Below are 14,256 nucleotides of genomic sequence, written 5' to 3' on the forward strand. Positions count from 1 at the left end.
TCATAATCGTATGGTGGTTTTGGAAAGTTAAACCCCACTTATGAAATAAAAAATGACGTGTTTGTCAGTAAAAGAGAAGCGTATACACTAAGAACGCTGTTCGGCTGACTCCCACCGCTTCAGCGACCATGATGACGCGAGGAAAACGAAATTTGGTTCAAAAACGACAGCCCGAATAATACGCGCAGCGCAAACAGCTCCGTTTTGAGTCTGTCGGTCGTATAAGTTGTATCTCACAGATGTCTTTATTGTATGCGAGCACCAAGAAGAGCAACTTCGCACTGATGGTCTCAGACCTGAATGATTAGCGGATCATGGCGGCCTTTCTCAGCCTACCAGCCAAGCCTTGCTTAAAAATAGCCTAAAGAGCAAAGGGAGGGGCTGTTAAGCCTGAAAGCTCGAAGTCCCTTATTTGGAATTATACGAAAATATGCTCACTGACTACGAACACGGCATTTTATCAAGTTGCAAATGTGTACACTGGACAGCTTTTTGAACTCATGTTGAAGGCATGTGCGCTCATCAAATGCTTAAGTGTTGTTCCTATCGAAGCAGCTTCTTTCGAAAGAAATTTAGTTAAATTAGTGCACCTGTGCACATACCTATTTGAATAACTGAAGCACGGTGTACGGACTGGCTGCTGACTCGAAAAGTGTGACTTATGTTGGACTCTTAATACACATATACGAAAGCAGAAGCTATGTCTTGTCTTTTCGCTATGGCCAGTGATGTATAAAAACATTTGTCTAACAGCATTTATTTCTATTTTTTTAATTTAACCATAAAAAGCTGTAAAACATGTCAAGTTCGTATAATATATAGCTAGATGAGAGCTTTAATTTGGTTTCTTCAATTCGCCTGAGGTTGATTCTACATTATATTTTCATTGAAAAGCTAAATGTAGCGTGATGACACGTTAGGTTTTTTGTTTTGAAAATGTGACTGCGAGGAGTTTTTTTCACGTAAACCAACTTGTAACAGGAACTCGTGCCAAAGTTGAGAAGCAATGAGCTTTCACTAGCATTTTAGAGGGACGAGTAGAAAACTGGTTTGAAGATGAATAACAAAGTGCGCTATAGTTACTGCGAAACACGACGTTAGAGAGGATACGCGAAACAAAGTGGACAATACAAGCGCAAGTTCGTACTTTGAATTACAAGTCCAGAATACAAGTCTGTGTTGTGTATTGCGCTTGTATTGTCCACTTCGTTTCGTTTCTCCTCTTTCGTTTTGCGCAGTAGCCATAGACCAGTTTTTCATTCGTGAAACCTCGAGTAGCCCAATACCACAGTGTGTTCATTGGTTTGAAGCCTGGCGCTACTAGTGCTGGTTTTGCCATTTTGTTTTGTTTTTGCTGTTGTTTAAGTTGTCTTCATCCATTTCTTGTCGCCCACGTTTGCAGTCGGAGTTAGTCTGCTGATCTGCACTGTCAGCGACACCGCCGTCTTCCAGCAGATGGTGCCAACAGACGGTCTCTGTCATCACGTCTACTACACCAACTTAATGGTTATCGAAAGCGTGCTGACTCCCGTCAAGATCTCCCTAAGCTGGAACATGTTCAAGGCCGCCGTCAAGGCATTCCGTAAAACTGTCGGCGGCGTAGGATTCGACGTGCGGTGAGTTGGTTTTCGAAGCACCGATATCGGGCGACTTACGTAAGGGTTCGGTTCATGATTACACTCAGTCAAGACATAGGCAAAAGTACACGAATCATACTCGGTTACAACATTAGCAAAATATTCGAATAATGCTCTGTTTGAACATAGATGGGAATTGCCACCAATAAACACTCTCGCTATTACTGACCACTATACGGGGCATGACCCGACAGCAGTGTGCATGTTCCACGTGTCAGGAAGAGGATATAAGAAGGGACTGAAGATTACCAACGGGGAGTTCCCGAGAGACAAGAAAGCTGTAGAATAGCGAACGCATAGCTTGGAGGCCTCGTGGGCGTAGTGTTAGCGTTCTTCACTGTACGGGAGCCTGTTAGAGGTTCTCATAGACTGTCCCGCAAGAGGAATGTCCCTGGACGTGGCATGCGGCGCGCCGAGGCCCTGTTCTTGAGCAGTTTCAATCGATTAAAACAGGATAAAAAAGTATTCAAACCATATTCGGTCACACACCTAACGAAAATACTCGAATAACACTCGGCTGCAGCAGTAGCAAAAGTGCCAAAATCATGCTTGGTTAAAATATTGGCAAAATACATGTATCGTACTCGGTTACAAACACTAGCAAATATACTTGAATAATCCTCAGTTTACACATATCATTACGCCTCAGCAGTGGGAGACCAAGCTGCTGAGCTGCTACCCGGAAACACAAGTGCCAGTCGTGGAGCAGGCAGAAGAAGCCGCTAGGGATCAAGGTCACCTGGATGCCTGATTAGCAGTGCACTATGGCACGCTAAACAAAAGCTTACGAGTATATGGGTCAATAAATGTTTCTCCTTTTCGTCCTTCCCATCGGTCTCCCTTTCGAATGAATGACACCTTTGTTGCTTATCCTTCTATCTTTCTTCTGCTATTCCTTTTATTTCCTACTTCTCTTCTCCAACGCTGAGCCGTGCGCTTTTTAGGGCTAGAGAAAGAAACGTTACATCATATCTCTCAAATAACTGCGAACAAACAAAGAAAAGGGGAACAAGGGTATTGCACAGGGAGCCAAGTATCTTGTTTCTTTTCCTGAACTCAGTATGACGTCGCGGGAAATTCATTTTTTTTCATCCCTGTAATGTGAGCAACAACAACAAAAAAAAAAACGTGCGAGTGCCTTAAGAAGGCATCGACACTACATACTTCTAGCAGGCCCTGGAAGCCAATCGCGTGTTTTGGTTTCAAAGGAACATGCACGCTCGTACCGAGTTCCGGCCATCCTAAGATCCGGTTGAACAAAATAAGGTTGATGTTGAAAGGAAATTGCATACCCCTAAAGAACTTCTCTTTCGTTTATACGCCTTTTCTTACTCCTTATTTTGCGAATTTTAAATCGGGCGAAGCGCGGCAAGTGATTGACTTGTGTTCGTGTCGCTTGCCTCCTCTCCTTCTCACCCCTCGCTCAGCGATATTTGAATCTGGATCGTGCTCAGTTATCTCGCTCGGTTTGTGCGTCAACTACGGGAAAGATAAAGGCAGCAGATTGTGGCGGGCAGTGAACGGAAGCCGCAATGAGCTACGCCGAAAAGGTCAACTATGCATTCGTCGAAAATCGCTTAATCGGGCAAGACACGTTTTCCGCGGCTCTGCGGTGTGCCCGAAACCAGAGATTTCTAGTTCCGCAAAGGTTTTTTAACATTTCCTAAAGGCAACGGGTGAGCACAAGAGCCAGGACCCATTATTTGAGCAGGTATTGATTTTACACGAGTACATATGAGTAAACCCAGTTTTCTGCAAGCCTAACAGAACTGACAGAAGTGCAGTGTCACTTGACTAATTGGTGAAGCTGGCAGCCAAGCTCCGGTCAGTAAAATGCATTTATTGAAAGACTCTAGTTCGAGTTGGTAGGGCTCCTCACTTTTGGCGTGGATTTCAAATGACGTGAAGTAAATATAGGCTGCTTCCTGCACACAAAATTCTTGTAGCCGCGGTTTGAAAGTTTGTGAAATACATATGATGAACTAAATGCTACTAAAAATTAATACAGGTAATGTCGATTGAGCCAACGTTTTGACAAGTGAACTTTTCTTCGTCAAAGCAACACAGTTGCTCTGACAAAGAGAAGTCAACTTGCCGAAACACTGTTTCTAGCGACGTTTTTTTTTTTTTTCGAAGAACTTCTGATCCCTTCAAGCCTCTTCGTGCTTGAACTTCAGTCTCGTTTGTTACTCAAGTTCTGCAAGAAAACTTTCCGCGCCTTCATAACAAGCGTTAGTGTGTGAAACATGACGTGTCCTATACTCGCGATTCTTGATAATTTTCGAATTGGTTCGAATATGCTGGGTTCAATGCTTGCTCGTTATGTCCGTATGTCAGTTGTAAGTTGAAGCTGCCTTATAGAATGACACATTCACAATACGCGTATGTTTCTTTTTCATTTTATTTGTTAGTTTTATTTGTGCCATTCGACTTTCGTCATATTTTGAAATCATTTAGCTCAACTTTCGCCTCTTCAGAAAACACGAACAAAATAAAAAAAGATTAACAAAATTTTACGAATGGCTGCACTGCCCAGACGGCCAGAGGTCCTGAAAGGAGGTACGAACGCATTCCGCTCGCACGTGAACTGGGAAAGACGGGCTTCCGCGAAAAGCCTCCTCCTATCAATTTTTCTTCTTTTCTCTCTATTTTGGGACGTCCCCAGAGACGTCACGAAAGAAGGTCTATGTTCGTGATTTATTTCTAGGATGCCCGGTTAACGCCAGTAGAATAAGCGGCGCTGCCGAGATCGAATACATGGGAGGTGTAGGGAGTTTTTATCCCCTGCTTCTAGCTCGTCAACTAGGTATTTGACTTCATGTTTTAGACACTTAGCGCGAGACAAACAAGGGCGTAGTAATTAAGAAGTGCACACTGACGAGCGCAATGTGTGCGCTTGCCGAAAAGGAAAAGTGAAAACTATGCTGGCTAGCAGTTTGGTTTTGGTATCCGAAAACAATATGATAAATGTCATGCAAAGGCTGGGTACGTTGCTCGCTGTGCTTGTCGACGAGTTTCTCCTTGGCACTGACGTCTCTAGGTCACGTACTTTCTGACGAAGAGTGTTAAATTCACAACCGTGGTGTTATTTTGTTTTCGACACTGATGCTGCTCCAACTCGAAAAGCCAGCCGTACAAGGTGTCGCACACCTTTAGTACAAAGCAATGCATTTGAATTACACATGCTTAGTGGTTTCGCAACGCCCGCAGTTGGCCTGTTTGTCATTTAGTGTCATATGCAACCAGGTGAGGCTTATCACGTGTAAGATGGCTAGAATTCGACAGCTTCTCGTTGCGTGATGGTTCGTAGCTAAGAAAGTTATACTCATTGCGTCGTAATAGCCAGAAAGTGTAAATATGGCAAGTTTCAGAAGTGGTAATTCAGGCAATGGGGTCAAAAAACGCATAAAAATTGGACTTTCGTGACTTAACGCTGCCAATCATTTGTAAAAGTTGTCAGACGAAATTGAGATGTAGAAATGTGACTTTCATTTTCCCCTGTTCTAGGGAATTTAACGACAATAAGCGACCATGAAGTGCTCTTGGTATAAATAATCTCTGAAAGTTGATTTATAGAACTTTGTACTTCATTATCCTTTCAGGCTGAAAAATACAATGAAAAAGCTGCACACACACAAAAAAACTATAGCAGTGCTGTAACTGGTGAGTTCGCTATGCTGTTCAATGCAGTGCCATATATTAAAGGCCTATAAAAATTGTGCCTCGAATATGAAAAATGAAAACAAAGCAATGTTATGCCATCAACATGTAGTTCGTTTTTATAATTTACCGTGGCCACTCCTTCGGTGTTACCACAGAGACATCCTGACAGCGTACATGGAAAACTTCGCTAAACCATTTTAACCTATATATGTATAGGTAAAATTAATGCGGGTACAAGGTATGTTTACACTACTTTAACCCCCACATCACCTGTTATTGTTACGTGATGCCAAGTCTTCCTTATGTGACTTCGCAACCTGTTTTCAATTGGTCACATGCATAGGTCAGCAGTTGGTGCGCTCACTCAGACTCTCGCGAAATGTATTTTCCGCATAAGGCTCACACTAATTCAGACTTGGTGATACTTCTCTTCACTAGATTCGCTGGTACTTCCTCGCGAGACATCTTCCTCAATCAGACTCACTCGCACTCAAATAAGGCCCGTAGCAAAGGGATGCCCTAGGATCCCGCCCACTCCCCTCCGAAGTTCGGATGGAGCAGGTTTTTTTGCAAATTAAGAAGTAAACATAGGGATTTCTCAGGACCTCAATGTAGTGGACCCCTCCCGAATAAATTCCGAGCTACGAGCCTGACTCAATGTCAACAAAATCTCACTCACTCCTATCCAGACTTACGGCTTTATTTGAGTCTGAGCTTGTCAACACATGAACGAGTTTGCCAACGTATAGTCACACGACAGGACCAATTTGTGTGCTTCATCTGGGCAAAGTGAGTATTCAGGGTGGAGAACCATTTTAAGGGGTCGGCTAATCCCGTTTCGAGGCAGTAGGACGTCGTTGATTTAGAACCTACGCCGGCTAAATTTTTCATTATGCAATAATTTTTTTTTTGTAAAGTGAGAGCGGTGGTAAGTAAATGCACCGTCGTCTCGCATTGGAGGGTCCCGTAGGCAGTGCCAACACAAATGACGCAAAAATTTAACACCCGTTGACATCGACAAATGCCGTCAGCACGACGTCACAGATGGCCGAAACTCGGGACGTCACCACGTGACATTTTTGCTTGGTCAAATGCGGGCCGTTCGCGGAGCCCGCGCAAAACCAGCAAAGTGTCCCGCGAGCCTGGAAGCGGTGCTACACCGCGTTAAGGCCTGGTCACACGTACGCGTTAAAGCGCGGCAGCGTGTAGCTTCTCGACGTGGCGCCACGTCCTCCACTTTAGAGAGAGAGAGAGGACGTGCGACTACGCGAAGCTATGTGCGCTTTTTATATGGAGAGAAGGCGCGGCGCCGCGTCAGAAAGTCATGCGCTGACGCGCTAGAGCGCGTGCGTGTAGTCAGACCTTTAGGCGCTTTCAGGAGGTGACGCAGTAAGAGCAACACATCAACTTAGAATTAAAAAAAAGGTATACCTTTCGTCTTCGAGTCTACATAGGTAAATCCGTTAAGGTATTCCATTGAGTTTTGTAGGGATTTAAGCATTGTTGTATTTATTCGAAGTCGAAACAGCACGATATCAAGAGATACGTATCGTTTTTGAAGGTCATGTGTCAAGGTTCTGTCTTTTTTGTGGATATTTTCGTGAGATATGCCCAGACTTCGAATCGGTCGATTCATTCGCAGGTACGTCGATGAAGTGGACTTGCAAGCAGAAGTGCGAGAGCAGCTGTATAAACTTAATCCGCATAACGTCAGACATTACGGTATACTCAATGTGCTCGAGACGTCTTCTAAGCTGAAGGATCTCTTCAATAAAGCGAGACGCCTTCTTACAGTAAGTACATCAGTGACTCAGTAAGCGCGATAACTAGAAACACTAAGGCCGCCTTCCTGGTTTGTGCATTATCGTACGTCGTTCTTCAGAGTTATGGCTAATTTACACATGCGACTTCAGCCGGCCATTCGACTATTTGAAAGCGGCCCTAAAATAAGGCGACTCAAGGCGAGCGATGTTCTGACCTGTGTTTGGCTCATACCTGTCGCCACACGTATTTACCTCCTGGGTTTATTGCCATTGCCCGGTAAAATAGGCTGACGTCTTTTTCCTGCGAACCTGATTGTTGCAGACGTCTGCCACTGCACTCGTGTGACTCTGAGGTCGAGCAGCCAGCAACTGCTCCAAAGCAGCCACTTGGTGACCGAAGCGGCCATTCGGGACCAGTCGCTTTGCGACTAGCTTGGTCGCGAGAGAGGTGCTAGCCTCAAATGTAAATGAGCCTACATCATAGTGTCTCCTATAGATACACGAGAGTGAACTCTGGCGCTAGTGTCTATGGGGCATGCAATGCACGGCGCTTTGGCCAGCATGGGAATGATGTGCGGTACATGGATTAATCTTCGTTCTTTCGGCTTCATTTGGCTCCGCGTGGACTGAATCCGCTTTGCCAAAAGAATAATTTCATCAAAGGTTCATCAGTTTCGCTTCAGCTCCTTGACCTTTTTAGGCAGACTAATTCGAATTGACTCGCGAGGTTCACAGTGATCCTTCCTTTTGTTCGAAGTAAAACCAAAGCACAGCAATAAACGGACCCGCGAGTGCATTCAAAACCCGAAATCACGAGGACTAAGCGAGTGCGTGTACTACCCATCATTCCCGTGGTGGCTGAACGATAGCAACGCCAGAGTCCCCTTTAGTTAACTTAAGGAAAATGTATGTTCTATACAGACAACATTTTTTGAATCTGTGTCTACTCCGTCATTACGAAAGTCCTGTATGCATAGCTCTCCTAGCAAGTGTGAAGCTCACGCCATAATGGTGCGCCAACATCTCCTTATATATCATATCAATAAAAAAAAAGTGTGAAGCTCACTGAATGCTAACATATTTCATTTTGAATTAAAAACAATTTTCTGTATGGCGTGCCTACTGTAGTTGACAAAAGTGGGATTTCAGGCAACAGTGTATATTCTAGTTACTTGATGGCCAGTTGTGATGACGTAAGGCACCAAAACATCCAATATGGTCACTTGTACATCACAAACAAAGGCAGGCAGCGCAGCGGCCATGTCTCGATATATTCTACGAGCATGAGATACACGGCATCGCGATATCAGGATTCAGTAAGAACGGCAACTAGCGCTTAAAAATGTAATTAGGGCCCCTGAGGATGTGTCTATTTTGTGACACTACAAAACGAAAGAATGTTTTGCAATCTGCACGTCGTGTATGTGAAACCAAATTTGTCTATTGAAAAATAAAACCGAATATGTTGTCGCGTGAAAATTATGGAAAACAATTGATGCAACGTGACCACAGCCAACGTTCTTTACACCTTCTAGCCTGCCTGACAACTTCCTTATTTCCGTTTTTCAATTGGTGCCGATTCACCTTCTGCTTGCAGATATTTGGAAGTAACTTTGAATGGTTTAAAGCCATTAGGTGTTAAAATCACGTTTATCGGGTCACGACCACAGGCGGGCCAGGGTTTCCCTTCATGGTGGGTTGAGGAAGGAGGGTGCGAAGGTTTGTCCCAGCGCCCCCATTCCTATAAAGTCAATGTACGGGAAGACTTTACACTCTCCTTTGAAGTCAATATAGGGAAAGGCTTCCTTTTCTTCCCCTGTGTGCATGCCTAAGGTCCATGCAGCAAAGTATTCCAGAAATTTACACCAGCTGGAGTTCCTTAGCGTGCCATGAAATCCGACTACACTGGCTTCTACCGTTTCGCCTCCATCTGAATTCAGCCGCAGTAGCCGGGATCAAACCAACCACTCCCGTGCATTGTTGCTGACGTCTGCGACTTTTGTTCAGCAGCGAAGTATTTTGTTAAATTTAACTCCTCGACAGCCTCACTAATTTAAATTGAAGGAGTAACTTAGAAGGAATCATTGTACGCAATTAATGGTGAAATTTCTCGCAATGTTCGAAGAATTCACCTTAGTGTATCTTAACTTTTTGCTTTTAATACATATTTACAGATATTGAAGCGCTTTCAAGAAGCCCGCGACGTTTATGGGAAGACCATTTTAGCATTTGGCATATATAACTACCTCGGGCCTAGAGCGTGGGAGACCCTCCAGGAAGTCTTCACTTCGGCCGTCGAGTGAGTTTGGAGACGTCTTGAAACATAATTGCTCTTCGCTGTATGCTAACAAAACCATAAAAACATGCTGCTTTTTTGTTTTTATGCTGCACGAAACAATCACGCGAACGGGCGCACACACGTTAACGCACACAACGTCCTATTGCAGCCGGAAGTACCCGGATAGCGATGCCTAGTAAAAGATCGCTGCGCGACACCGCTTGAGAAGGTGGCAGTTTCTTTGTGGTGACGCGATATGACAACGAAGTGACCATAGTTTCTTTGAATACTTACTGTATTGAACTGTGGCGCCATGATCGTACAGTCATCATGAGATTGCGGTGTTGTGCATGGATTTGCATGTATTTGACGAAAGCTTATCTTGACATTGGAGCAAAAAATGTGGTTGCGAGGTCTGTTTGTCCGTTTGTGTTGCTTCGCGAGTAGTGCGGCAGCTTGCATCTGATTCTAGTTTTGCTAGCTGGCATTGTTGACCCGTTTAAAAAACTGTATGGACAAAATGGGCACGGAAGGAGCACTTCTATTGTTGAGAGTATATTGTCACGATGAGCCACAAGTACTGGGGGATTTATTGAATGACCGGGTAGCTAGCTCTAGGACGATGCGTCATTCGTGGCTGGCTCTCGAGCAGAGAAGAAGGCACGCGATCTTTTTTTTCCTCCAGATTGAGAGCCGCTCTTGCTGTCGACCCACTACGTGCTGGTGGCATTATCCCCCCTTCCGAAAAGAAAAAAGAACAAGTCCCCAAAAGAGGAAAGAAAAGTACATAGTATCACTGCGATGCTGCTACATAGGCACGTGAAAAAAAAAAGTAAAAATTGAAGAGCATGCCAATATAAGAAACGTCAATGAACGAGAAAGCAAGTTCACACAAATAAACAAAAAACACAAAGAATGCTGTACGGTAAAGGAAAAGTTACGAGCAACGTGCAATAAACGGTTTCATGCGCAACACAAGAACGATGTCCGGCCTCAGCCATGTCCTGCTCCGTGCATGGGGTGTTGAGTCCGGAACCACTTCGTAGTTCACGTCACTGACGCGGCGTAACACTTTATATGGGCCAAAGTACCGGCTCAGCAACTTTTCACTAAGGCCACGGCGGCGGACGGGCGTCCACACCCAAACTTGATCTCCGGGGCTGTAAAACACTTCTCTGTGGCGGGTATTATAGCGTCGTGCGTCTGCCTGCTGTTGCTGGCCGATGTGCAGTCGCGCGAGCTGCCGGGCTTCCTCAGCATGCTCTGCAAATTCTTCGGCGTCAGTTGCCAACTCGTCTTCGTCTTGACACGGTAGCATAGAGTCTAGCATGGTCTGCACTTCACGGCCGTAGAGAAGCCGAAATGGCGTGAATCGCGTGGTCTCTTGCACGGCGGTATTATACGCGAAGGTCACGTAAGGTAAGATCCGGTCCCATGTTTTGAGCTGTACGTCGATGTACATTGAGATCATGTCTGCGAGGGTCTTATTCAGTCGCTCGGTAAGTCCGTTGGTTTGCGGGTGGTACGCAGTTGTCCTTCGGTGTCTGGTGTTGCTCAGTTTGAAAACTTCGTCCGTAAGCTGCGCCGTGAATGCCGTCCCTCTGTCCGTTTTACACTGGAAGGAGTACGTGTCGTAACACGATGTGGCGCATGAAAAATTGTGCTACCTCACAAGCCGTGGCTCGTGGGATCGCCTGGGTTTCAGCGTAGCGTGTCAAATAGTCTGTCGCGGCGATCACCCATTTGTTGCTGTCCGCAGACAGGGGAAATGGCCCGAGAATGTCCATGCCGACTTGGTCGAATGGCGTGCAAGGTGCTTCAGTGGGCTGAAGCGAACCAGCTGGCTTAACAGATGGTTGCTTTCGGCGCTGACATTCCCGACAGCTCTTGACGTACTTCTTGACGCTTGCCGAAAGTTCTGGCCAATAGTACCTCTCACTCACTCTGGCAAGTGTCCGTGAGTAGCCCAGATGACCGGATGTGGGTTCGTCATGGCAAGCGAAGAGGACGTAGTCTTGCATGTCTCGAGGAACCACCAGGAGGTAGGCACGGTTGTTCGAACGAGCGTTCTTCTTGTACAGCACACCATCTCGAAGGCAGAACGACGGCAACGAGCGGAATAAATGACGTGGTATGATTGTGTCCTGGCCCTCTAAATGATCGATGATCGGACAAATCTCTGCGTCATCCCGCTGCCGTTTACTTAAGTCTGATGAGCTAATAGCGCCCAGGAAGCCTTCGTCTTCCTCTGCTTCCTGACTGACGACATGAAGGAGTGCACGTGACAGTGTGTCAGCGTCTTCATGCTTACGGCCAGACTTATGGACGATGGTGACGTCAAATTCCTGCAGCCGCAAGCTCCACCGTGCTAGCCGTCCTGATGGGTCGCGCAGGCTTGCCAACCAGCAGAGGGCGTGGTGTTCCGTCACAATCTTGAAGGGACGACCATAAAGGTACGGGCGGAACTTGGTGATTGCCCACACGACTGCGAGGCACTCTTTCTTCGTAGTGAAATGATTCGCTTCGGCACGGCATAGAGAGCTGCTAGCGTAGGCTATCACTCTTTCGATGTCCTCTTGACGCTGAACGAGCACTGCACCGAGCCCAATGTTACTAGCGTCGGTATGAACCTCCGTGTCAGCATCATCGTCAAAATGAGCGAGAACGGGCGCTGATTGCATGCGCTGTCGCAGCTCATCAAAAGCTGCTTGTTGCTCGTTTTCCCAGACAAACGGCGTGTCGTCCCTTGTGAGATGAGTCAGAGGTTCTGCTATCTGTGAAAAGCCACGAATGAATCGGCAATAGTAGGCGCACAAACCAAGGAAGCGCCGGACGGCTTTCTTATCGACAGGAGCTGGTAATTTGGCAACAGCGGCAAGCTTGTCCGGATCGGGACGGATTCCTTCGGCGCTAACTACATGTCCAAGAAATTTTAGTGCTTTATAGCCTAAGTGGCACTTCTATGAATCTAGTGTGAGGTCCACCGATCGGATAGCCTCCAGCACGCTGCGCAGGCGCTGAAGGTGCTGCTCGAACGTGGCAGAGAAGACCACCACATCATCAAGGTAGACAAGACAAGTCTGCCACTTCAGCCCTGTAAGGACAGCGTCCATCATTCGCTGGAAAGTTGCCGGCGCTGAACACAAGCCGAAAGGGAGTACTCGAAATTGGTATAGGCCGTCTGGAGTCACGAAGGCTGTCTTTTCGCGGTCTCGCTGATCTACCTCAATTTGCCAGTACCCGCTTTTGAGATCGAGAGAAGTGAAATAATGGGCACGACGAAGTCTATCTAGCGAATCGTCGATATGCGGTAGCGGGTACACATCCTTTTTGGTCACGCTGTTAAACTTACGGTAATCGACGCAGAAGCGTAGCGACCCGTCTTTCTTTTTGACAAGCATGACTGGAGATGACCACGGGCTGTTGGATGGTTCGATAACGCCATCGTTAAGCATCTCGCGAGCTTGCGTACGTATCGCTTCACGTTCTTTAGCCGACACGCGGTAGGGGTGCTGGTGTATTGGGCGTGCGTCCTCATACGTGATGATCGTGTGTTGAGTGATGGACGTCTGGCGGATCTTTGAGCAAGTTGCGAAGCAAGACCTGTACTCGAACAAGAGCGCTCGCAGCGCAGTCTGGTTATCGGTGGACAGATTAGGATTGACGTCAATGTTGCTCATTGATGTGTCATCGTTATCCACTATTTCTGACGTGAGACAGTTGGTTATGTTTGCTACTTCGTGGGCAAACGCTATCGAAGTGCCAAGGAAAAGGTGTCGATGCTCGTTGCTAAAGTAGGTAACGAGCAATTCAGATCGGCCGTCACGAACGTCTATTAGACTTCTCGCTACACATATGCCTTGCTGCAGGAGGTGTTCTAAATTTGTCTCGGCCACCACATCGCCATCGCTCAAACCACAGCATGTTACGTCGAGTAGAACACTGGCTCGGGGAGGAAGCGTCACGCTCTGTTCAGAAATACGGAGTACGTCGACACGCATTCCGTCATCCTGCACGTTGATTGCTCGCTAGGCTGAGAACGTGACACGGTGCTCTTGCAGACAATGATAGCTCTATTTTCCTGTAGAAAATCAACTCCCAGAATGACGTCACGGGAGCATTCACGTAGAACAAGGCAGCTTGCTACGAATGTGTACCCTTGAATCTGTACTCTAGTTGTGCAGGTGCCCAGTGGAGTAACGACATGGCCACCAGCTGTCCGAATCTGCGAATTATGCCACGGTGTGATTACTTTCTTCAGCTGCGTTGTCAGTTTCCCGCTCAGTCTGGAATAGTCTGCGCCGGTGTCCACTAACGCATTAACTACACAACCATCAATTGTTACTGCTATGTCGAGTGAAAGCCGGCTATCCTTTGCAGCAGCAGGTGATGTCGGACCAGTTTCTGTACGGTTCTGCGTCAATAGGAGGTCTTCAGCGCTTCGACGTGCACGACCCCGCCCCCAGAGGTCGCTTCGGCTAGTTTTCCCGGCGGGGGCTGGGAGGTCGTCGATAAGGGCACTGCGATAAGGGCACTGCGATAAGACGGCGATAAGGGCACTGGCGGTACAAGTGATCAGCTTCTCCGCAGTGAAAGCATAGAGGCCGATGATCGGGTGTGCGCCAGACATCAGACTTCCGAGGAGACGAGTGGCGGCCGTCGATGTACTGGACCGGTTGCACCGAACGATGGGCGACAGAAGCACCACGGACAAAGGGCAGGGGCGGTGGCGTGTACGTGCCTTCGTAGTATGGTATGTGCTGTGCTGACTCGAGTGAAACTGCAGGGAAAGGATGAACGAACAATGGCGGCGATGCAGCAGGGCGTTTCAAGGCTTCCGCGTAGGTTGTCCCACGGTGGTATTCGGCAGGAGCTGACGCAGCTGTATCAGGAGGCAAGGTGTCCCGGAGGGCCT

The 14,256-nt window shown here is 46.9% G+C and overlaps 1 protein-coding gene across 1 annotated transcript in view; it reads left to right on the plus strand.

Annotated features, from left to right (window-relative positions):
* The first annotated feature begins 1,275 nt into the window (after nt 1-1,275).
* The window catches only part of LOC142774405 (uncharacterized), a 28,309-nt gene continuing 15,328 nt past the window's right edge, over nt 1,276-14,256 (plus strand). The window contains exons 1-3 of the mRNA XM_075874769.1: nt 1,276-1,616; nt 6,943-7,093; nt 9,238-9,362. Of these exons, the coding sequence (XP_075730884.1) occupies nt 1,456-1,616; nt 6,943-7,093; nt 9,238-9,362 (437 nt within the window). The 5' untranslated portion in view covers nt 1,276-1,455. The remainder of the gene's footprint in view (nt 1,617-6,942; nt 7,094-9,237; nt 9,363-14,256) is intronic.

Source organism: Rhipicephalus microplus, chromosome 10 (genome assembly GCF_043290135.1).
Source record: "Rhipicephalus microplus isolate Deutch F79 chromosome 10, USDA_Rmic, whole genome shotgun sequence".
Taxonomy (NCBI): Eukaryota; Metazoa; Arthropoda; class Arachnida; order Ixodida; family Ixodidae; genus Rhipicephalus; species Rhipicephalus microplus.